Here is a 21,981-nt window from a genome sequence, read left to right as displayed (position 1 = left end):
GATACGGAAGATGGATAGATACGGAAGATGGATAGATACGGAAGATGGATAGATACGGAAGATTGATAGATACGGAAGATGGATAGATACGGAAGATGGATAGATACGGAAGATGGATAGATACGGAAGATGGATAGATACGGAAGATGGATAGATACGGAAGATGGATAGATACGGAAGATGGATAGATACGGAAGATTGATAGATACGGAAGATTGATAGATAGGGCTGATGGATAGACACGGAAGATGGATAGATAGATGGATCTAAACATTATTGCAAGGGGTAAAAATAATCTGCACATTACGACAAGCTCTACAATGTAAAATTAATAAATAAATAAATGTTTATTTGAATGTTTTTAATATTTTCAGATCTCACTGCCTCCAGTACAGCAGAGGTACTGCCAGATCTCAAAATATTCAAATAGTTTTTTTTAACATTTCATTTTTTTTAATGAATATTACTAACAACAACAAAGGTAACACATTTTGGCCAAAGGATCTGTGGTATAAGTTTAGAAGGTGTAATACAACACAATGTAATATTATTAATCTATAATGTATGTTCATAACCCTGGACAACATGGACCTGGGAGGCTGACAGGGACCCCAGTTTGAAAACCCCTAACCTACAAAATGCCCCACAGACTGGGCCTTGCTAATGTGCAGCAAATGTCTTCTGGAATGTTTTATTACATCTGTTTATATAAGAGGGGAATTATTAACTGCAAACTCAATCATAGGCTTATAATCAGTGTTGTATTTCTAATTAATTGGCCCTGGTTAGAAGGTAACCAACATTCAGTAGTAATCATTATATTTGTCCTATATAACTGCAAAGTGGACTTTGATCCAAAACTGAATACACTGTGCTGACCTGCTATACTTTGATCTGTACCTGGCTGAAAATAACAGATAAAGCCAAGGCATGAAGTTTCTGGAGTGGAATGTCCCCCTCTTATCTTAGAAGTGTTTAGTGATAACGCTCCTAATCCCAAAACCCACCACATATTCCATGCTGAGATAGTGGTGCTTGGTACAGTACCATAGTTTTGACTGATTTCTGTGTACTGCTCAACAAAGCAATGATCTAAGACTTTAGCATCTTTTAGAATTTAGTAAACAGGTTTGATCATTTAGTAATTAATCAAGTAATTTGGTGCAGGACATAATGGGAGTAGCCTAGCACCTAGCATAGTGTTTTCTAACTGGTGGGTTGAGAAGTAGCCTAGTCCCTAGCATAGTGTTTTCTAACTGGTGGGTTGAGAAGTAGTCTAGCCTCTAGCATAGTGTTTTCTAACTGGTGGGTTGAGAAGTAGTCTAGTCCCTAGCATAGTGTTTTCTAACTGGTAGGTTGAGAAGTAGTCTAGTCCCTAGCATAGTGTTTTCTAACTGGTGGGCTGAGAAGTAGTCTAGCCCCTAGCATAGTGTTTTCTAACTGGTGGGCTGAGAAGTAGTCTAGCCCCTAGCATAGTGTTTTCTAACTGGTAGGTTGAGAAGTAGTCTAGTCCCTAGCATAGTGTTTTCTAACTGGTGGGTTGAGAAGTAGCCTAGCACCTAGCATAGTGTTTTCTAACTGGTGGGCTGAGAAGTAGTCTAGTCCCTAGCATAGTGTTTTCTAACTGGTAGGTTGAGAAGTAGTCTAGCCTCTAGCATAGTGTTTTCTAACTGGTGTGCTGAGAAGTAGCCTAGCCCCTAGCATAGTGTTTTCTAACTGGTGGGTTGAGAAGTAGCCTAGCACCTAGCATAGTGTTTTCTAACTGGTGGGTTGAGAAGTAGCCTAGCCCCTAGCATAGTGTTTTCTAACTGGTGGGTTGAGAAGTAGCCTAGCACCTAGCATAGTGTTTTCTAACTGGTGGGTTGAGAAGTAGCCTAGCCCCTAGCATAGTGTTTTCTAACTGGTGGGTTGAGAAGTAGTCTAGCCCCTAGCATAGTGTTTCCCAACTGGTGGGTTTAGATCCACTAAAGGGTCACGCAGTTAGTTCCTTTTGGGTCGTGGCTAAAGACTGGGTTAGGTCCAGAAACATGGTCTTATTTACCTTGTGGGTCACAGGGAGCATTGAAAGCCTTTGGGGGAGTCAAGACGAACAAAAGCGATTGCTTTTTAGCGTTTTGGAGCAGAAATCAATGATCTAAGACAATGTTTGCTCATGTCGTATCATAGTGATTTGATGCTGGACAGAAAGTCACTCTTTAGTGATTCTGTCACGCCTCCTCCCGCTCCCCCTCTGTGGCGCTCAAGGGCGCCAGGCTGCCCCTCATTACGCACACCTGTCACCATCATTACGCGCATCAGCGCTTCATTGGACTCACCTGGACTCCTTCACTTTGTTGATTGCCCCCTCTATATCTATCTGTTCCTCAGTTGGATCTCCTTGTCAGCATTAATGTTGTTTTGTTTCCCCCAGTCCAGACGCTGTTCGTGTTTTGTTTCCTGTCTATTTCATTAAATGTTCACTCCCTGTACTTGCTTCTCGTCTCCCAGCATCTGTCCTTACAGATTCTACCTAAAGAATGTCTTGGAAAGATCCCTTGCCCGAATCCTGATTCAAGATACACATGTGCTTCTCCATCGTTTGCACAAATCTCAAATCTCACATTAATGGAATATTAATGCAAAATTTAAAGGAATAGTTAGATATTTTTTCCCTCATCTCTTAAATGGATTGTGGTCCTCAAATAATTGTTTTCTTTAATGATTTAAAAATTATTTGGGCATGAAATGTAAAACATGCTTAACTGGGGAGATTTACTTACACAGTGCTTTGGTTAAAAAAAATGCTAATGTTAACATTTTGTTGGCAGTGGCTAGTTTAACAAAACCAAAGTGTGGATTGCAGTTACTCCTTTTCCATAGATTGCTTTTAAGGTAAGAAAACAAATATCTAATAAATATGTAAACTCGCTGAACTATCCCTTAAAGTTACGTTTGAGTTTATGTCTTGGACCCAGGTCATTTTGTTGGTCAGGTCATGAAAACTCCTGGCCCTAACTCCAAAGGAATGTTGATACTCAATAATGTAACTCACCTTTTCCCGCACTGTCCCTCAGCTCCTCCAGGTGGCTGGCCCATCAAGTCCCCTCGCCACCCAGCTCGACAACCCCCTCAACAGCCCCACCGCCCACCTGTCCTTCCCCGCCTAGAGAGGGACGAGACCAGAAGGAACCGACTACCCCAACCACCCCGAGGAGGTTTGCTTCACCTCACCTCCATCTCTCCCTCACCTAAATCTTTAACCCCTATCTCACCCCCACTCCCCTGAACCTCAACTCTCACCTTGCTCAAATGCTACAATCCTCTCCTCTGCCTCCCTCCTCTACTCTACTTTTTCCTTTAATCTACCCTACTCTACTCTTCCTTTAATCTGTCCTACTCTACTCTTCCTGTAATCTGTCCTACTCTCTACCCTACTCTTCCTTTCATCTAGCCTACTCTCTACTCTTCCTTTCATCTAGCCTACATTCTACTCTTCCTTTAATCTGTCCTACTCTCTACTCCTCCTTTAATCTGTCCTACTCTCTACTCTAATCTGTCCCACTCTCTACACTACTTTTCCTTTAATCTGTCCCACTCTCTACACTACTCTTCCTTTAATCTGTCCCACTCTCTACACTACTCTTCCTTTAATCTATCCTACTCTCTACTCTTCCTTTAATCTATCCTACTCTCTATTCTTTCTTTAATCTATCCCACGCTCTACTCTTTCCTTTGAATCTGTCCTACGCTCTACTCTTCCTTTAATCTATCCCACTCTCTACTCTTTCCTTTTAATCTGTCCTACGCTCTACTCTTCCTTTAATCTATCCTACTCTCTATTCTACTCTTTCCTTTAATCTATCCTACTCTCTACTACCTCTACTCTTCCTTTAATCTGTCCTAATCTATAATCTTTCCTTTAATATGTCCTGCTCTCTACTACCTCTACTCTTCCTTTTAATCTGTCCTACGCTCTACTCTTTCCTTTAATCTATCCTACTCTTCCTTTAATCTATCCTACTCTCTACTCTTCCTTTTAATCTGTCCTACGCTCTACTCTTTCCTTTAATCTATCCCACTCTCTACTCTTCCTTTAATCTATCCTACTCTCTACTCTTTCCTTTAATCTATCCTACTCTCTACTACTTCTACTCTTCCTTTAATCTATCCTACTCTCTACTCTTTCCTTTAATCTATCCTCCTCTCTACTCTTCCTTTAATCTGTCCTACTCTCTACTACTTCTACTCTTCCTTTAATCTGTCCTACTCTCTACTCTTTCCTTTAATCTATCCTACTCTCTACTCTTCCTTTTAATCTGTCCTACGCTCTACTCTTTCCTTTAATCTATCCCACTCTCTACTCTTCCTTTTAATCTGTCCTACGCTCTACTCTTTCCTTTAATCTATCCTACTCTCTACTCTACTATCCTTAAATCCCCTATTCACTCTCAGAAACTCATCTGTGCCATCCTAAACATTGTGCAATACCCTGATATAAAAAACAATCTGTGCTCAAATCAACTCACTGCTTCTCTTTCTACTCCCGTAGGGCATTGTGGGAAATGTAGGCGGGCCCGCGGTCGAGGGGAGCGCCAGAGGCAGTACTGCCAGAAAGACTTCGGTAAGTCTGAACTTCTTGAATACCTAAAGTTAGAGGTTCAAACACCTTTGTGTGCTTTCAATTCACATGACCCAGTTTACAGCTGGGTTTGGGTTTACAACATCAGGTGATAGTGGTGCAAGTTGACAAATCTCACTTGAATAGTTTTTTAAAGTAAGGAACGAATGTAATTCGGTGAAACTTAAACAGCCTTTTTAAGTCAGTTGAAAAATCGCAGCATGGAAAAACAAGCATGGCACAACAAACCTTATGACATTGTAAAGGCGCATACATGCTTGTCAGTTATAACAAGTTTTAATGCATAATACCTGTTGGCTTTATGTAAAGGGTTAGCATAATGTCTTTCATTGGTTGTCAGTGTTCCGTGCCAAAGTCATGAGCAAGCTGTACCGGGGCGAGGAGACGCGATACGATGTCCAGATCATCCACACCTACCACAATCGCTTCCGCCTGGAGCACCGCGAGTTCCTGTGGGTGCCCAACGTGTGTGACTGCCCCCCTCTGGAGGAAGGGCGCCAGTACGTACTGATGGTGCGTCGCCACATTAACAACGAGCAGACGTTGAACCGGATACTGATGGAGGAGGACAGCTACGCGATACCCTATAAACCTAGAGAGGACGCTCTGTTGCGCCCCCTGGAGGATCTGTGTCGTAACAGAGGGCCCAGGCCACCTGCGGAACTGAGAGGCGGCTATGCCTAGACATAGAGATGTACAGTATACACGTGCACACCTAACACCACTGATGCACACATACTTTGACTGTCACGACTCCTTAACACTCCTCAAGACTGAGCACTTCTGATGGCGAATCAAACAAACAATGGGGCTGCATGTGTGCGTCTGTGTGTGACATTAAAATCCCATACACCCCTACGCAACAACTTCCTGCCTCTGGCCCTTCAAAAGACAAACAGAGAGCAACAGAACCACTAGAATTCCAAAATGGGGGAACTGAAAATGGCGGAGGCAAACACTAGTTGAACACTGGGAAGAGACTACACTCAGGGTGACCCAGTAGATCTGTCAGTCAGCGTGATAAGAAGGCAAAGCCCTCAAAGAGCCATGCAAAAGCTGACCAGCTCACAAAGTATAGCACTTTAGGTGGACGTTATCACCCACCTTTAAACTTACCAAAGAGAAGAATATATCCACTTCAATGGCCAAGCGTTTGTGTTTTGTTCCCTTTGCTAACTAGATGACTGACTATAACTATCTGTCTGGGTTACTAACAGGCAGTGTTGGGGAAGCTACTCTGAAAATATAGTTTATAGCTTGTATCAATTACTTCACACTGGAAGAGGTTAAGCTACACTTCGGCCTAGATTCAATCAGATCAAGCGTTAACCGGCGATAGCCGACACCTGCATAGCTGATGTTTTGACGGTGCTGGAGATGTAACTGTGTTGGAGCTGTCAAATTGGTGAAGAGCTACTCTTCATCATTGTCACTCGAGTTAGATATTCAGAATGACAAAGTGTAGGCTATATAGAAATAATGACGCTCAAATTGAAAATCATTAGCCTAAAGAAAATAATGAGGATTTCTATCAGCCGAATCGAGGTGTAGATCACATCTCACATTCCAGTGTTTTGAACTTGTAAACAAGGCTCGCATGAGATTTCTCTTAATGCGACTCCGTGCAGCCAATAGCAATGTCCGCTTCAGGTATAATGCCAGGAGCTGCTCTAACGCAGTTCCACCTCCGACGCTGCCTGAACAACTGCTATGCGGATGTCGGCTAAAGTGGATCTGATTGAATAGAGCCCTTACGCTGCCCTAAAGAGAAATATACTTTAATAGTTACTTTGAAAAAGTAGTTCACTACATCCAAACTACTTCGTAAAAAACTATCATATCCGAAATGTCATCGACTACACAGTTAAGAAAAATTACTGCAAGAACACGTCACTCTGGAGTCAGATGTTAACAGTGTAGTGAGATCTGTGTGACAGCCAGAGTGAGTGCTTTGGCTTAGCCCAGTAGCCAGGCAGAGAGAGAAAAATAGGGGGTAGTTGTTGAATAAATGTAGTGGGCAGTTCCAGTAGATAGCTACATGGCTAAAACAAGTAATTAACTACCAAAGACACTACACAGATTTGAATGTAGTTACTACAAAATATAGGTAAATTACTAACTGAATTAAATGTAGTGGAACTACTCCCCAGGACTGCTAACAGTTCAGTCACTCTATGTCAAAATAAATGTGTGACTTTTTACTTTCTTCTCATACCTAAGATGTATAAAACAACATATTGTTCCATATTGTATTTATGCGGCAAAAGAATATCTAGATCATAACATTTATATTTGTGTTTTGCTTCTAAAATATAGTATTTTTTTTAAATTATCAATGCATTTCTCTCTATTGATGTATGTGTTTTGGGTAACAATTTACATTAATTTGCTCTTATACCTGTGTAGTAACAGTGTCATTAATTACACTAGTAACATTGTAGTTACATGTTATAGCACAGTACTTCATGAATTGCGTTGTAATTGCGTAGTGATGGGGTTGAGTTTATTCCACTTGTGTAGTAACAGAAACCGCTCAACTCTACGACTATTACGATGCATTAAAACTACACTGACATAAGAGCAAGTTAATGTAAAGTGTTACTGTGTTTTGAATATTAAATCAATCAGGTTCCCTTAGTCTGTTTTGTTAGGTCTCCTGTTGTCTTATTCACATGAATATTTACTTTGTGAGAAACAAAAATATGGATTATTCAGTATTTTATATTGGTGTGGCACTGAGTAGCTACAAATATAAGAAACATATTTAATTTGAATGACTGGTGAATTATTTGCAATCTATTCCTATACATTAACTATGCTGTAACAAGTTATTTTTTATTCTAAGGTTTTAAAAATTTGCCAACACATTGCTTTCTATGACACCACCGACACCACATTTTACAAGGCGGGATGGGTCTGTGCTCATATGCATTTTGTATAGGTAGATTACCCTAGAAACGTCATTCAAACTTTAAAACGTGCTGAGTGCTTGCATACAACTTTTTGATGTCTTTTATACTTTTTAAACTAAGAAACTATTTTATTTCCCATCTTCATTCAATTTCATGGGATTTCTAAAGGTCCCATTGTGACAATATCAACTTCCAGACTTCTAACATTCCATTCACTGCAACTTTTGACACAAATCAGCTGACCAGTTTATCAAGTTAGACACGTTGGGCATATGATATCTGCCTCTACTTCTCTGCTATTCAAATCTGGATTCAGAACAGAAGTATCTGCTACCAATCAAAAGTTACATCTGTTTGAGTTGAGTGGAGAAAATTAGCTGGCTAACTTCAGCTAACAGCTTTCTCATGTCTCTTCATTAAGCCGTTGCTATGGATACCCACACTCGCAGGGAAAATAAAGCAGAGGGTGAAAAGGGTGATTGAATTTAGAACAACAGTGTTAGGATGATGAAGAATTGTGAACAACAAGAAAGCAGCTACTACTCCAGAGGTGGCAGCCAAGGCAACAGCGTGTCGTATTCCTCAGCACCGTGCTGTACATACCTCAACTGGCTAGTTGCCTGTCTGTAAAGAGAAGGGAGGGCTGTATGTTGATCCTGCTGTTCTGATTGGATAGAGTGAAGCTGTCTCTGTTCACTTGCTTCATATTTCACTTGATCACTTCTCATCGCATGTTTTTCGATCTGATCATTTAGACTGCTGCTGCCTCCTGTTAGCCTGCTGCTATGGTACAGTAAATCAACAGGAGAGGTTTGCTAGCAAACTATCAATGTGCTTAATATCTAACAAGCGAAGCGAGAGTAGGGAAAGAAGAAACGCTGATGCACATTGAGTTTTTATTTTTTGCACGTGAGAACTTTTCACACGCAACAACTGTAGGTTAGATATTTTAATTTGAATGAGCGTTGTGTAGCCTATTCGGTTCAGTCAGTTAGAATGTGATTCGTATTATCCAGCAACTTTCTGAAATGGAAAAGGTGTGTGTGTGTGCGTGCATATGTCTACACTTTGTGTAGACTTTAGCAATGATGGTAATGATAACCTTCTTCTGGTAGAGATAGAAAGGCTTTTCCCAAAACCTTTTCAATGAAATGTTAACTACAAAGTAGCCTATGCTTACCTGGCAGAATGACATGATTATTTGCATCAATCCAGTGGCCATTTGTTTAGCAAATTCTGCAATTAAATGAGCGTCACAGAAACATCACTAACCAAACAACAGTCTCTTGCTGGTGCACAGTTGCATTAAAGGGTAACTACACCCAAAAATCGAAATTGTTTTCTATCTTTCACAGACCTCAAGTGGTGCCCTGAGGTGGTTCATGCATTGTTGTGGACTTGGAACATCCATTTTTGTTGTTATCTGTAAAAAAACAAAAAAAACATGTGATTTCTGAGAGCGAAAACCTGAAAAATACAAAAGGGAGAAAATGGAATTTGGGAAACAACTAATCGGAATCAGGACAAAAAATCTAATGATTTTATCGGGCCCAATGTATGGTATGCTCAGTTAACTAGTGTGTTCCCTGGGGGAAGAAGTCCTCCCAGGGAAAGGGTTCCGCCTTTCCGGCCAATGGGTACCTCTTTCCAATGATACCCCTCCAGCCCAGAGAGGACTTCAACAATGCCTCATTGTCTTCTGTCTTTTATTACAGTTTGCATATACTGTGATTATCTAGTAGGAGAGTGTCTAAAAGTGTAGTAGTCAGAGTGTAGTTATTTCTGATGAAATGTGTGATTTAACTGCCCTACAATCCAAAGTAATAAGGTTGATCTAGTAGTCTATCAAAGTAATCCAATCAATTATTTTACTACATTTAACTTTGACTATATTTAAATGCTTAGCTTAAGTAAAACGTTTTAAACTTCTTCCACTACCACAAAAATAGTCTTAAAGAGTTAAAGCAAGTGCCACAATTTTTCTTCATTGAAAATGACCATCAGTTAGGGGCACATTTTGAATTGTGTGAACTGTTAGTTAAACTGGGTTATAGTTTTTTCCCAGTCGTGATTAGAGAACCCCTCGCCATAACATTTACCAAAATACAATGTGATTTTAGGGGTTGTTCGCTTACAAAAATATCACACTTTAATCAACAGACGCTGTGTTTCATTACAAAATGTATTTACAAAAATAACTTCACACACCTGCTATCATAGTAACATGAAATGAACTAAAAAAGTACCTAAATGTAGTATCGTACACAAAGGTTTTAAAGAGTCAAATAATTGGTCATTAACTGTGGAGAAGTCTTCACAGAAACTTGGCTCTCGATCCTCAATGGTTCTTCTAAAACATGGGTGCATTCATTAGTGCACTCCGTAGCGAAGCATTTTGAAATGTGAATACAAAAACAAGCGTTTCATATTGGAAAATTCCAGGTAGGTCTCTTCCCGTTTCGGCACATTTGTTTCCATTCGGTTCCTAGCAAATACACCCCAGATCACAGAGAGCCCCTTTAAACCAAACATGTCAGGGTCTTGTAGCTGGGGTTTCTTGTAAAACTGAACTGCCAAAACAATTTTACCACATTTTCCTTTCAAAAACCAATTTAGAAATGGATACACCACTCCCACGATGTTAAAAAGGCATTGTGAAAATAAATAATTGGTATAAGAGTATTTGGTAACACTTTACTTAAAGCCGACAGATATAATGCATTGAAAGACTTGTCATGAGCATATATGAACCCCTTATAATGTGTTGTAATCAACTCATAATGATCCTGATTATATAAGCCATTAGGTACGTTGGAAATTTGCTCGACCAACATAAAACAGTATAGGCCTTATTGTAAGGCATTATAAAGGCTCATACATGCTTATAACAAGTAATATAGCATTATACCTGTTGGCGAAAGTGTTAAGTAATATTTTATAATTCACATTAGCTCCACACCAGAGCGAACATAATCAAACAGTATGAACACACTAATGTGCAAAATATTCATGTAAACCTTCGAAATGGTGTGAAACGTTCAGGGAAACTTTCACCGAAACATTCAGGTAAACCTTCAGTTGTTGAGACCACTGAGAAAAATAATGATCCTACTGACAAATCTACCCCTGGTTGTAATTTAAAAAGTGCTACACAGTCCTTACTATAAGAAATAAAATATTCAAAAAGAGTAAAAAGTCAGCCAACATTTCCCTACAGCTCCCGTCGTACGCGAGTCGAGAGCTCATCCTTTTTGTTCCCTTTTGGCAGTCTCAGCATAGTAGTCCATAGTGGTTCTAGCCTGGTTAAACCAGACTGAATACTTCACTCACCGAGTGAAACAATAGTGAAATGTTGTGAAATCAGTTTGAATGGCAGGATGTAGTGATTCTGTACAGGGTCTTTGTTCCTGTTTCAGAGCACAGTCTGGTTAGTCCCTTGGTCTATGTTTGGAGGTTCAGGTGGTCTGTGTGAGGAACATCAGATTCAATCATTAATCCTCTGGTTAGTCTGTTAGTCTGTCCTTCTAGCTGGAGTGAGTCTCTGACCCTTGACCTCTCATCTCTGACCCCTGACATCCGACCTCAATATGGGAGACAGGTGGAGGGTGCAAGGGGACATCATCAAAACCACCCTCCACCTTCAGGGTACCACAGCGGGGGCAATTGTCCATCTTCCCCTGCCAGCTGTCCTATCCTGTTCTCCACCCCCAGAAGCCAGGCTCTGGCCCAAAGGTCACAGGTCAGACGCTGACACTGACGTGGCTGGAGGAATTGGCTGAGCGGCGTTTAATGCGGGAGCGTCGCGGGCGGTGCGAGTCGGAGCCACAGTGGCAGAGTGGGCTCAGCAGCAGCCAGAGGTAGAGCACCACGCATGCCCAACACGACGACATCTTCACCCAGAACGTGGACCAGCTGCCGTGGGTGAACGTGGTCTCCAGCACCGCTGACTCATAGCTGGAGGTGGAGGAAGGAAAGGTGGGAGAGGAATTTTGATTAACACAGCAATGGAGGCACAATATAGCTGCTGTGTACACCCAGGTAACGGATGAGGTGAGTCAACAAGAATCTTACCCACAATTAAGGGAACTAAAATGTTAGTTTTTTTACGCTGTACTGCAATACATGTTTTTGTGGCAAACTATCGCTACATGATGCTATACGGTAGTGTTGCAACTTAAGTGCCCATGTAACGGATGTGAAATGGCTAGCTAGTTAGCGGGTACGCGCTAATAGCGTGTCAATCGGTTACGTCACTTGCTCTGAGACTTGAAGTAGGGCCGCGGCTTTTGTGGGCGATGGGTAACGATGCTTCGTGGGTGACCGTTGTTGATGTGTCCAGAGGGTCCCTGGTTCGCGCCCGAGGTCGGGGCGAGGGGACGTACTAAAGTTATACTGTTACACCCACAGCTGTAGTTTGTTTAATGATTGTATGAAGTTTGGTTCTGCGTCGACATGGCAATTTCCCCCAAAAGAAGAGAGATGCTCCGCTTTGAACGGCTGAGCTGTTGATGCGCTCCGCCAAGTCAGTGCACTTTTTTGTTGCCAGGTGACCCCAACCAAATGTTCTGGTTCCCTTTCTAGCTGGAGGCTAGCCAGCTATATCACAAATCTCAGTTAAAACCCCCAAAGATTTAATCAACATTCACCAGCAATGATTCAACATCAGCAGCAAGTGAACTAGTTAGATGCAGTCCTCTAGCTATCTAGTTAGCAACGATAGCTAACGTTAGCATACATCGCTAACTAGCTATGCCAAAAATGTTTAACTCATCTAGTACTAAATTAATAGCTAGTTAGTTGTAGACATTTACTGACAAACTGATGTTGAGTTACCCTCAGGCGTTTGGGATGCGGTGTGAAACGCTTCGCTTTGGAAAAGCAGTGTGCCAAATGCGAGCACAATATAAATGAAAAATGCGCTAGCGCGTTGAAAGGTATCATGACTGTTTATGACATCTGTTATATTATGACAGGGTTATGTAGCCCTTATGATTGAGCCATCAAGTAAAGTGTCTTCATTTTAATGTAACGCCAACATCGAGACAACGTTGTGTTGTGGTTGTGTGTTTGCTGGGGTGTCCAATGCCCAGTGAGTGAGATATTGACCTGAACCAGTTGGTTAGGGTCATCATGACGTAGAGCGAGGCCAGGAAGAAGACGAAGTGGAAGAAGAAGTAGCTGTAAGCCACTCTCTGGCTCTCGTTGTGAATCACCTTCTGGCAGCCCTTGATATCTTCATCAATCACAAACTCCACCTCTGGAAACACCACAGACCGAACATATAAAGTCAATCACCTGAGGGTGATAAAGAATCGTGCTGCTCTCGACAATACCAAAGCAGCATATAGAAAACATGCAATTTATCTTTCACAATAATTGTATTTACCCAGAAGGTGTAAGAATAGTGCTAAATAATATTGATTTATTTGAATGTCATAACACCAGTCTCAGTATAGGCTAGCCGCTAGTCTGTACATAAATTATTTAGACATATTTTCTATTCTGCAGCCTTAATACTGGCATCTTCATAATATGGAAAAGAATCCGTATTAAGATAACTATGTAACTATATATTTTATGGGTACCTACATAAGGACTTCATTACACTGTTATAAACATTCATAAGCACTACATTAACATTCATGCTTATGTCAACAACCGCAACTTTAAAGGATGTTTTTCGTCAACATAAATGTACTGCTTATTTTTGTTTTATGTATGTTTCATGAATGTGTTACGAAGTCCTTATTCAGGTACCCTTCAAATGAAGTGTTGCTGAGAATTTATTGACATGTAGGCTACCAACCTTCCTCTTTGTCAGGGCAGCAGAAGCAGCATGTGGCTTTCTAGGAAAACAGAGAGAGATTCCAGGAGCTATATCAAACTGCTAGAGGTAAGCAGAGCTCAGGATGCCCATACATTCTCCACACATGTATGGTGCGTGGAAACATGCCGCTAACACATCACAAATTAATACCAAGATCAGTGGAGGCTGCTGAGGGGGGACGGCTCATAATAATGTCCGGAACGGAGCGAATGGAATGGCATCTTTGATACCATTCCACCTATTCCACTCCAACTATTACTATGAGCCCATCCTCCCCAATTAAAGTGCCACGAACCCACTGAGAACAAGATGTATGCAGAGCCACAGAAACACAGAGTTGATCCTCCATTATCCATGTTGGCAGTGAATGATCCTCGACAGTAATATTTTTATATGAATTCGTACTTTACCTGGAACTCATAGCGGTAAACTTTGATCATCCAGAAAGGGCCAAAAACCTCTGCTAGGTAGGATGCTTCGTTACTGAAAATATGACATTGTTTGAATAAGCAACTGAAGTAAACTAATATTAAGAAAAACAATGTATATTTTTTTCAAAGAGAAACAAAAAATAACCTCAAAATTGCACTCCATTTGTTACATAGAAAGTTAGTAAGTAATTAGCCTAAATAAGTCAATAAGTAAAGTACTTAGGTCTCTATTCAGTCTGTATCGATGAAGTGTTACAGATTGCGCAATATAAATGTAAAGGTATTTTCTGATTGAGCCAACAGTGTTTACCGTGAATGCAGTCTCCACTAACGCAGGACAATTGTCTTTAAATTTCAATCACGCTGTAACGCTGATCGTCAGCGATTCGGATTGAATAGAGCCTTTATTGTTCGATCACTGTGTAGAGAGACTGTACATATGATTCAATGGGAAAACGTTTTGACATTCATTACACACTCCTCCAGTGACGTGCCACTCACCATGCGAAGAGCACACAGCAGTACATGATGGCAGCTCCTATAATGGCCACCGCGTTGGTCTCCTTCTGGATGCCATCCTGACCCACACTGGGGTAACATACTGTCATATTCACCCCCTGGTACACCACTGGGAAAACAACAGAGAGAGGGAGCAGAGCAAAGAAAGTTTAATCTTCTGTTTCCAGCTTTTCTTTAGTAAGAGTGAACTGTGTGGTTTTACTGAGAGAATAAAGAAAAGTTTGTTTCTCCCTGTCTATATGACCCTATTGTAGTGTGTGTTTCTCCCTGTCTGTATGACCCTATAGTAGTGTGTGGTTCTCCCTGTCTGTATGACCGTATAGTAGTGTGTGGTTCTCCCTGTCTGTATGACCCTATAGTAGTGTGTGGTTCTCCCTGTCTGTATGACCCTATAGTAGTGTGTGGTTCTCCCTGTCTGTATGACCCTATAGTAGTGTGTGGTTCTCCCTGTCTGTATGACCCTATAGTAGTGTGTGGTTCTCCCTGTCTGTATGACCATATAGTAGTGTGTGGTTCTCCTTGTCTGTATGACCCTATAGTAGTGTGTGGTTCTCTATCAGTGGAGGCTCCTCAGAGGAGGAAGGGAAGGACCATCCTCCTCAGTGAAATTTCATTAAAATAAAAATTGTGAAACACTAAAAAAGATAGCTTTTGTCCTCTGTGTATATTGACTTAAACACAAAACCTAGGAGACACGTAGGCCTCACCCCCTTCCATAGACCTGCATGGTAATTTTGACCACTTCCAGAGGACGACCTCCAACCAATCAACATTGATAAGTATGAACTGACATGTTGTCATCCAATCATAGGATTAGGATCAGATGAAACGAGTGTTGTATTGGGGTTGTGCCGCAAGGCATTAGGGTGGGAATCTATGTGTTGAGCTTGATGACATTATTGGATAGAGATTGAAAAGTCATAGTTGAGAAATGTAACGATATTTTTCAATTCAAATTAGTTTCTTCAAATTACAGGAGACGGAGGAGGTAGATTATAAATTGTTTTCTTGGTTTTAGAACATCATTTTTGTGTCCAGTTAGTGTAATTTATTTCAATTTGCCTTGCTAACTTCAGTAGCAAATAGTAGTAGCTACTAGCTCGAGTGTGCAGTTTTCGCCCCAAACGCCACCGCAACATTTGTTAACTTTTTGATGAAGAATCCCTTTTAATTCACTGGGGTACACGGAAAATGTGCTAATTAAAACCGAGGGTCGACCTCTGCCTGAGATCAGTTTTACGAAGAAGGGTGAAAAGGTGAATACCGATATGTATCAAAAGTATAGCTGGATAACAGGTCCTTTCATTAAGCCGCCTGTATTTCTGGCCTTGCCTCAGACTTTTGTAAAGTCTGAGCCTTGGCCGAAAGGTGGGTACAGTGACCTGAAGAACATCGATCGTTAAGCTAAACGGCTAAATAAAAAGCAGGGAGCATATACATTTCCACATCAGATTCAATCTTCTGGGAAAAAGCCGCATCGATCATGGCGGGAGTCTGGATATTCAAACTGCGCAACAACGAGAAAGTAAGAAGAAGCAGGGATGTTCTCAAGCGACTTATCAACACCACTGCGTTTTTCACCATGCAATAATTGGCTTTTAGAGGACACGACGAGAGGGAAAGTTCCGCTAACAAGTGCAACTACAAGGAACTTGCAGCGGTAATTGCACGTTACGATGCTTTACTTGCTCTACATATGGAACTTTCTACTTTTTTTCTGGGATGTTCTGAATGATTTGATAGCTTCCATCGCATCATCCGTTTGACGCAGAACATGTTTTTTTCCGCGCGCGCTCAAGTAGGGTTTCCACTTTGCTCCGGTATTTATTTAGCAAGATAACACAATCACTCCAGACAGGCACAAGCAAAAACTCATGACATAAATGTTGCAGCAGCCTAGTCTATACCTAAACATTAGAGATCTGACATGCTGTATGGGATGAAAACGAGAAAATTTTGCAGTCTGATTAACTGTAGGCTACTAATAATAGGAGCTGCATACAGCCTGTTCATCTGGTCAAGGTAAATAATTGGTAATGTTATGTATTTATAGTCCATTTGTGTGTCAGGAGAAAATGTGATCAAATTTGGTTTATATTCAAAATTGGGCTGGCAAAGCTGCCTATACGTTTTCAATCCAAAATGATTAACTGGAATTAATCAACATAATAGTGATGACAGATGTGAGTCATTATTTTTAATAAGGCATACAGTTGCATAGGCCTGCATAATGCAAACATGGGTAAAGCAAGCTCAGCCCTGTGAGTTCTGTCTATCAGTTGTCTGTCTGGGTAGAGGAAATCCCCCTCCTAATCTAGTCTAAATATAATTCATATGAACAAGTATAAGGTTGCTGCAGTTTGACCTGATTAGGAAAAACTGGTGTCCTCATATCCCTTATAAAACCTTTTTACAACTGAATAATCACTGTCATACCTTTATAGGGTCCAGAGTTTTCCTGGTTAGGTTAACAGATAAGGAAAAACTCTGAGTCCCAGGGGGTAAATTGAATGTTTCCTCCAAGCACTGTGAGTACCCCTATCAATTTTCTCTCATTACTGTATGTAGAGTCAATCACACATACACACATACACACACAATCACATTATTACACATCAATGATTTGTGGACTAACTCATTCTTAGCTCTGTTGTCTAACTGCATTGTGTTGTGTTAATTGTTTTTCGTCTTTCTAGTCAAATCCTGTCCTGCACTGAAGTCAAGCCTCTGAACACCTCAACTCATGCCTCATACCCTCATTCAATCACTGCTGTGATCCCTTTCCATAACTGTGTAAGCCCTCTCATTTCCATTCCCCATAATATTGTACTATAAATGTCTTTATTAAATGCTTTAGGTTAACGTAATTACTCTTTGACGATTTTTGAAACCCACTTTGACGTCTCTGTGCGTTCCGCGCCTATACCGTGGGTCTCCCATCCTCTTCCATTTTTCAAGTCACCAGCCTCCGCTGTTCTCTATAATCGCCTGGGGCTGGATTCACCTCAGAGTATGAGTGCTGATCTAGGATCAGGTCCACTCTGTCTATATTATCTTTTTCATTATGATCTAAAATACAAAACTGATTGTAGATCAGCACTCCTTCTCTAAGATGATAAATGAATACGGGCTCTGATTCAGAATGTCAGATTACGGAGGCCCAGTGTTGTATAGTTGTTTTGATGTTTCTGAGGATCCCCATTCGCTGAGGCAGCAGCTAATCTTCCTGGGGTCCAAACAGGATTAAAACAATTACATCACAGCAAAACCTAATAGCCTACATCTTTAACACAATACATCATACAATATATTATTACTCTAATATTACAGATTTACAACATAACATGTACAATACTACAATACAATAATAGCCAAGGCAGGACAAGAAAACATCCCTGGAGGTAAGTAAGTGCAATGATAACAATATACGTGACGGGACATAGTTTTCTTTGCCTCATGTGTATCCCTGGGACAATTGGAGCAGTACAGGTAGAGGGGCCGCTGAGTCTCTGTCTGTGCGTAAGACTAAACAGACTGTCAAACATGGATTATTTTGTGTGAGATGCAAACTAACACCATCACTGCTATTACTGTGTTATGATAAGCATATCTGTGTGTGTGTCTCTCTCTCTGTGTGTGTGTCTCTGTCTCTCGCTCTCTGTGTCCCTCCCCCCAGATGGCCATAACAGGGCCGGCTGTGGATTCCAGAGTGGATTCCTGTGTGTTGTGACCAAGAGAACAGATGCCTTGGGTTCAGTGAAAACAATTACAGGGTTGCTTACTGTACACACACACACCAGGCTGAGCCCACTGCAGGGGAGAGGGGACCTGTCCTGCTCCCAGTGTTGTGTGTTTTCAGTCCCACTCCAGACTAATTCCTCCACATAGAAACACAGGGATGTGTGTCTGTGTGCTTGATGAGGTCACCCAGCAGACAGAGCCAGAGGGAAACTGAACAGGCAAACATGACTGAACAGGACAGGAGGGAGGACCACTCTTTTGCATCCCAATTCAGGCACCCTATTCCCTTTATAGTGCACTACTTTTGAACAGGGCCCACACATACACATGCATGCGTACACACACACACACACACACACACACACACACTCTCCAGTGAAAATGACTATTTAAAACACTATCCTTACTGGGGATGTACAGTGTGAGTGTATGTGTTGAACAGATGTTTTTATACACGGTGCTGATTTCCTCAACAAGTTGCAGCATTGCCCTGTACTGCCCCGGGACAGCACGCACCCCTGCCTCCACGCAAAACAACTAGCAGGTACAAAGAATGTACAAATCAGAATGGGTGGAACAGACATTCCTTTTCAAAACAATGTTATGTACAGTGGGGCAAAAAAGTATTTAGTCAGCCACCAATTGTGCAAGTTCTCCCACTTAAAAAGATGAGAGAGGCCTGTAATTTTCATCATAGGTACACTTCAACTATGACAGACAAAATGAGGGGGAAAAATCCAGAAAATCACATTGTAGGATTTTTTATGAATTTATTTGCAAAATATGGTGGAAAATAAGTATTTGGTCAATAACAAAAGTTTATCTCAATACTTTGTTATATACCCTTTGTTGGCAATGACAGAGGTCAAACGTTTTCTGTAAGTCTTCACAAGGTTTTCACACACTGTTGCTGGTATTTTGGCCCATTCCCCCATGCAGATCTCTAGAGCAGTGATGTTTTGGGGCTGTTGCTGGGCAACACGGACTTTCAACTCCCTCCAAAGATTTTCTATGGGGTTGAGATCTGGAGACTGGCTAGGCCACTCCAGGACCTTGAAATGCTTCTTACGAAGCCACTCCTTCGTTGCCCGGGCGGTGTGTTTGGGATCATTGTCATGCTGAAAGACCCAGCCACGTTTCATCTTCAATGCCCTTGCTGATGGTAGGCTTTGTTACTTTGGTCCCAGCTCTCTGCAGGTCATTCACTAAGTCCCCCGTGTGGTTCTGGGATTTTTGCTCACCGTTCTTGTGATCGTTTTTACCCCACGGGGTGAGATCTTGCGCGGAGCCCCAGATCGAGGGAGATTATCAGTGGTCTTGTATGTCTTCCATTTCCTAATAATTGCTCCCACAGTTGATTTCTTCAAACCAAGCTGCTTACCTATTGCAGATTCAGTCTTCCCAGCCTGGTGCAGGTCTACAATTTTGTTTCTGGTGTCCTTTGACAGCTCTTTGGTCTTGGCCATAGTGGAGTTTGGAGTGTGACTGTTTGAGGTTGTGGACAGGTGTCTTTTATACTGATAACAAGTTCAAACAGGTGCCATTAATACAGGTAACGAGTGGAGGACAGAGGAGCCTCTTAAAGAAGAAGTTACAGGTCTGTGAGAGCCAGAAATCTTGCTTGTTTGTAGGTGACCAAATACTTATTTTCCACCATAATTGTGGTTTTCTGGATTTTTTTTCTCATTTTGTCTGTCATAGTTGAAGTGTACCTATGATGAAAATTACAGGACTCTCATCTTTTTAAGTGGGAGAACTTGCACAATTGGTGGCTGACTAAATTCTTTTTTGCCCCACTGTACATGTCAACTCAAAGCAATATCACGTTGCAATGTCACAACAAGTCACCGTTATATGATAGGAGCTTTGCTTGTGAGAAGGAGAGAGAAGGAGAAAGATACATAGTTAAATAGAGAGAAAAGAAAGGAAGAGTGTTTAAAAAGAGAAAGATGAGAGGGAGAGGAAATAGCTGGATGTCTGAAGGGACTCATAAATCCAGAGAGAGAGGAATGAGAAAGATGACTGTTGGACTCCCTGGGGGTTGTGTTTGGAGTCTCAATCGGGGGCTGGAGGAGGTTGTGAAAGACCCGGGGGAATTAGCGGAGGCAGGTGGAAGAATAGGAGTCAGAAACAATATTTGCTAAATGTACCGTACGGCATGATAAAGCAATCTTAATTGGAATGAAAGTTTGAGGGGCCAGGCTGTTTGGAGTTGTAGTAGGTGGCTGGGGGAGGATGGGGAAGGTTGCAAGTGAGAAGGGGCAGTGAGCTGGTGGAGTACATTTACAGTACTGTGCTGCTCCATCACTCATCTGACGTAACGCACTGACATCCACATCCATCCGTTCACGTGGAGTTATTGAACTAAGCGCGTGTAAGTAAGAGGGGCGCTTGACTGATGACAGTAACGGTGGGAGCCACAGGTCGGTTCCATCTGAATCTCATACCTTATGAATCACAGCTTGAGACTAGATTGGATACAGATTCAGAAACACTGGTTTGGTGTATTGGATGCATCACGAGAAAATGTACAAGGCTTCAGAGGGGTAACAGTGGCACTGTGGGGAACCTCTGGCCTGGTGAAGCTGACAGGAGCTCAAAGACAAAAAAAATAGACCCCCTACTTTATCATCCCAGTAATTCTTCTTTCTCTTATCTGAGCAGACCAGAAACCGTTCAATATACAGTATACATTCAAACAATACTTTAGAACCATTTAAATATAATAAATTGGAAGGTTGTGCAGCACCATGGTAGATGAAGGAACCAATCTATCTTTTCAGACTGTTATAGTATTTATCTGGTCAATATGGCAGGGTATTATGTCTGCTGTTTGTAACAGTGTTATATGTGAAAATGTATTATACATTGTGAAAGAAAAGAGATCCTAATCAAATCTCTCACCCTGTCTCCTGGTATTTTGTGTTGAAAATCCTTTACTTTATCACCACAGTAATGGCAGGTTGATAAAGTATTTGACATGGTGAACTTTACCCAGCTACAGTATGCACAATTAACAAAACCATTAAAACACAATAAAAATGATATTTGATTGGTAGGTTGATTAATTATTTCATCGCATTTGGCGTTTTGAAATGTTACCTGATTATGTCAGAGTAACTGTTCAGCAAAACCTTTACAATGCTTTCAGAATAATGTTGGACTATTTCATACTGTAGCCACTAGTTTCCATTGAAAAAAATGACTGACTGAGACAGACAGATAAAGACAGACAGACAGGGACTACTTGTTCACCAAGACAAGATGTGTAAGAGTGTGTAATGATACTGCCAGGCAGCATTACTGTGTTATTATGTTGTCATTAGATCCATCAGGAATGTCAAATAGCCTCTTCACCTCCCTACAGCATACTGTCTCCACTAAGAACAACATGTAGCAGCAGATAGTGTGTGTGACGTACAGAGCCTTTGTCTTGGAGTGAATGTGTGCTTGGCCATTGCTGTGATTCAATGTGATTGAGTTGTTTGTGGTGCAGTGGAGGTGACTGAAGTGAACAGGATGTCAGAAGTGACTCAGGTGAGTGTGTGTGGTGAGGGGTCGGACGGGATATGATGTGCGCCTGTGTGTGCGTGCCTGCTCACACACGTGCATCAATGCAAGTACAGTTGAAGTCGGAAGATTCCATACACTTAGGTTGGAGTCATTAAAAGTTGTTTTTCAACAACTCCATAAATTTCTTGCTAACAAACTAGTTTTGGCAAGTCGTTTAGGACATCTACTTTGTGCATGACACAAGTCATTTTTCCAACAATTGTTTACAGACAGATTATTTCACTTATAATTCACTGTATCACAATTCCAGTGGGTCAGAAGTTTACATACATGAAGTTGACTGTGCCTTTAAACAGCTTAGAGAATTCCAGAAAATTGTCATGGCTTTAGAAGCTTCCGATAGGCTAATTGACATAATTT

The 21,981-nt window shown here is 41.3% G+C and overlaps 2 protein-coding genes and 2 long non-coding RNA genes across 5 annotated transcripts in view; 3 read left to right on the top strand and 1 right to left on the bottom strand.

The window, feature by feature from the left end:
* The window catches only part of adamtsl5 (ADAMTS like 5), a 55,779-nt gene extending 48,393 nt beyond the window's left edge, over nt 1–7,386 (top strand). For both annotated transcript variants that reach the window (XM_071400964.1, XM_071400965.1), the window contains 3 exons: nt 3,054–3,194; nt 4,529–4,600; nt 4,959–7,386. In XM_071400964.1, the coding sequence (XP_071257065.1) occupies nt 3,054–3,194; nt 4,529–4,600; nt 4,959–5,302 (557 nt within the window). In that variant the 3' untranslated portion in view covers nt 5,303–7,386. The remainder of the gene's footprint in view (nt 1–3,053; nt 3,195–4,528; nt 4,601–4,958) is intronic.
* Nucleotides 7,387–8,415: 1,029 nt separating this feature from the next.
* Nucleotides 8,416–21,981, bottom strand: part of serinc4 (serine incorporator 4) — a 37,944-nt gene continuing 24,378 nt past the window's right edge. The window contains exons 8-12 of the mRNA XM_071400966.1: nt 14,290–14,416; nt 13,768–13,840; nt 13,337–13,376; nt 12,637–12,787; nt 8,416–11,484 (exon numbers count right to left, since the gene is read on the bottom strand). Of these exons, the coding sequence (XP_071257067.1) occupies nt 11,271–11,484; nt 12,637–12,787; nt 13,337–13,376; nt 13,768–13,840; nt 14,290–14,416 (605 nt within the window). The 3' untranslated portion in view covers nt 8,416–11,270. The remainder of the gene's footprint in view (nt 11,485–12,636; nt 12,788–13,336; nt 13,377–13,767; nt 13,841–14,289; nt 14,417–21,981) is intronic.
* LOC139575729 (uncharacterized) lies at nt 11,482–14,543 on the top strand. Its single transcript, XR_011674994.1, has 3 exons — nt 11,482–11,580; nt 13,352–13,423; nt 14,275–14,543. It is a non-coding gene; the product is annotated as an uncharacterized lncRNA (long non-coding RNA).
* LOC139575728 (uncharacterized) lies at nt 15,519–21,093 on the top strand. The gene is made up of 4 exons (XR_011674993.1): nt 15,519–16,329; nt 16,752–16,835; nt 17,004–17,100; nt 17,984–21,093. It is a non-coding gene; the product is annotated as an uncharacterized lncRNA (long non-coding RNA).

Source organism: Salvelinus alpinus, chromosome 5 (assembly GCF_045679555.1).
Source record: "Salvelinus alpinus chromosome 5, SLU_Salpinus.1, whole genome shotgun sequence".
Lineage (NCBI taxonomy): Eukaryota > Metazoa > Chordata > Actinopteri > Salmoniformes > Salmonidae > Salvelinus > Salvelinus alpinus.
Note: the sequence above shows the minus strand (reverse complement) of the source record. Positions and strands in the feature narration are given on the sequence as shown.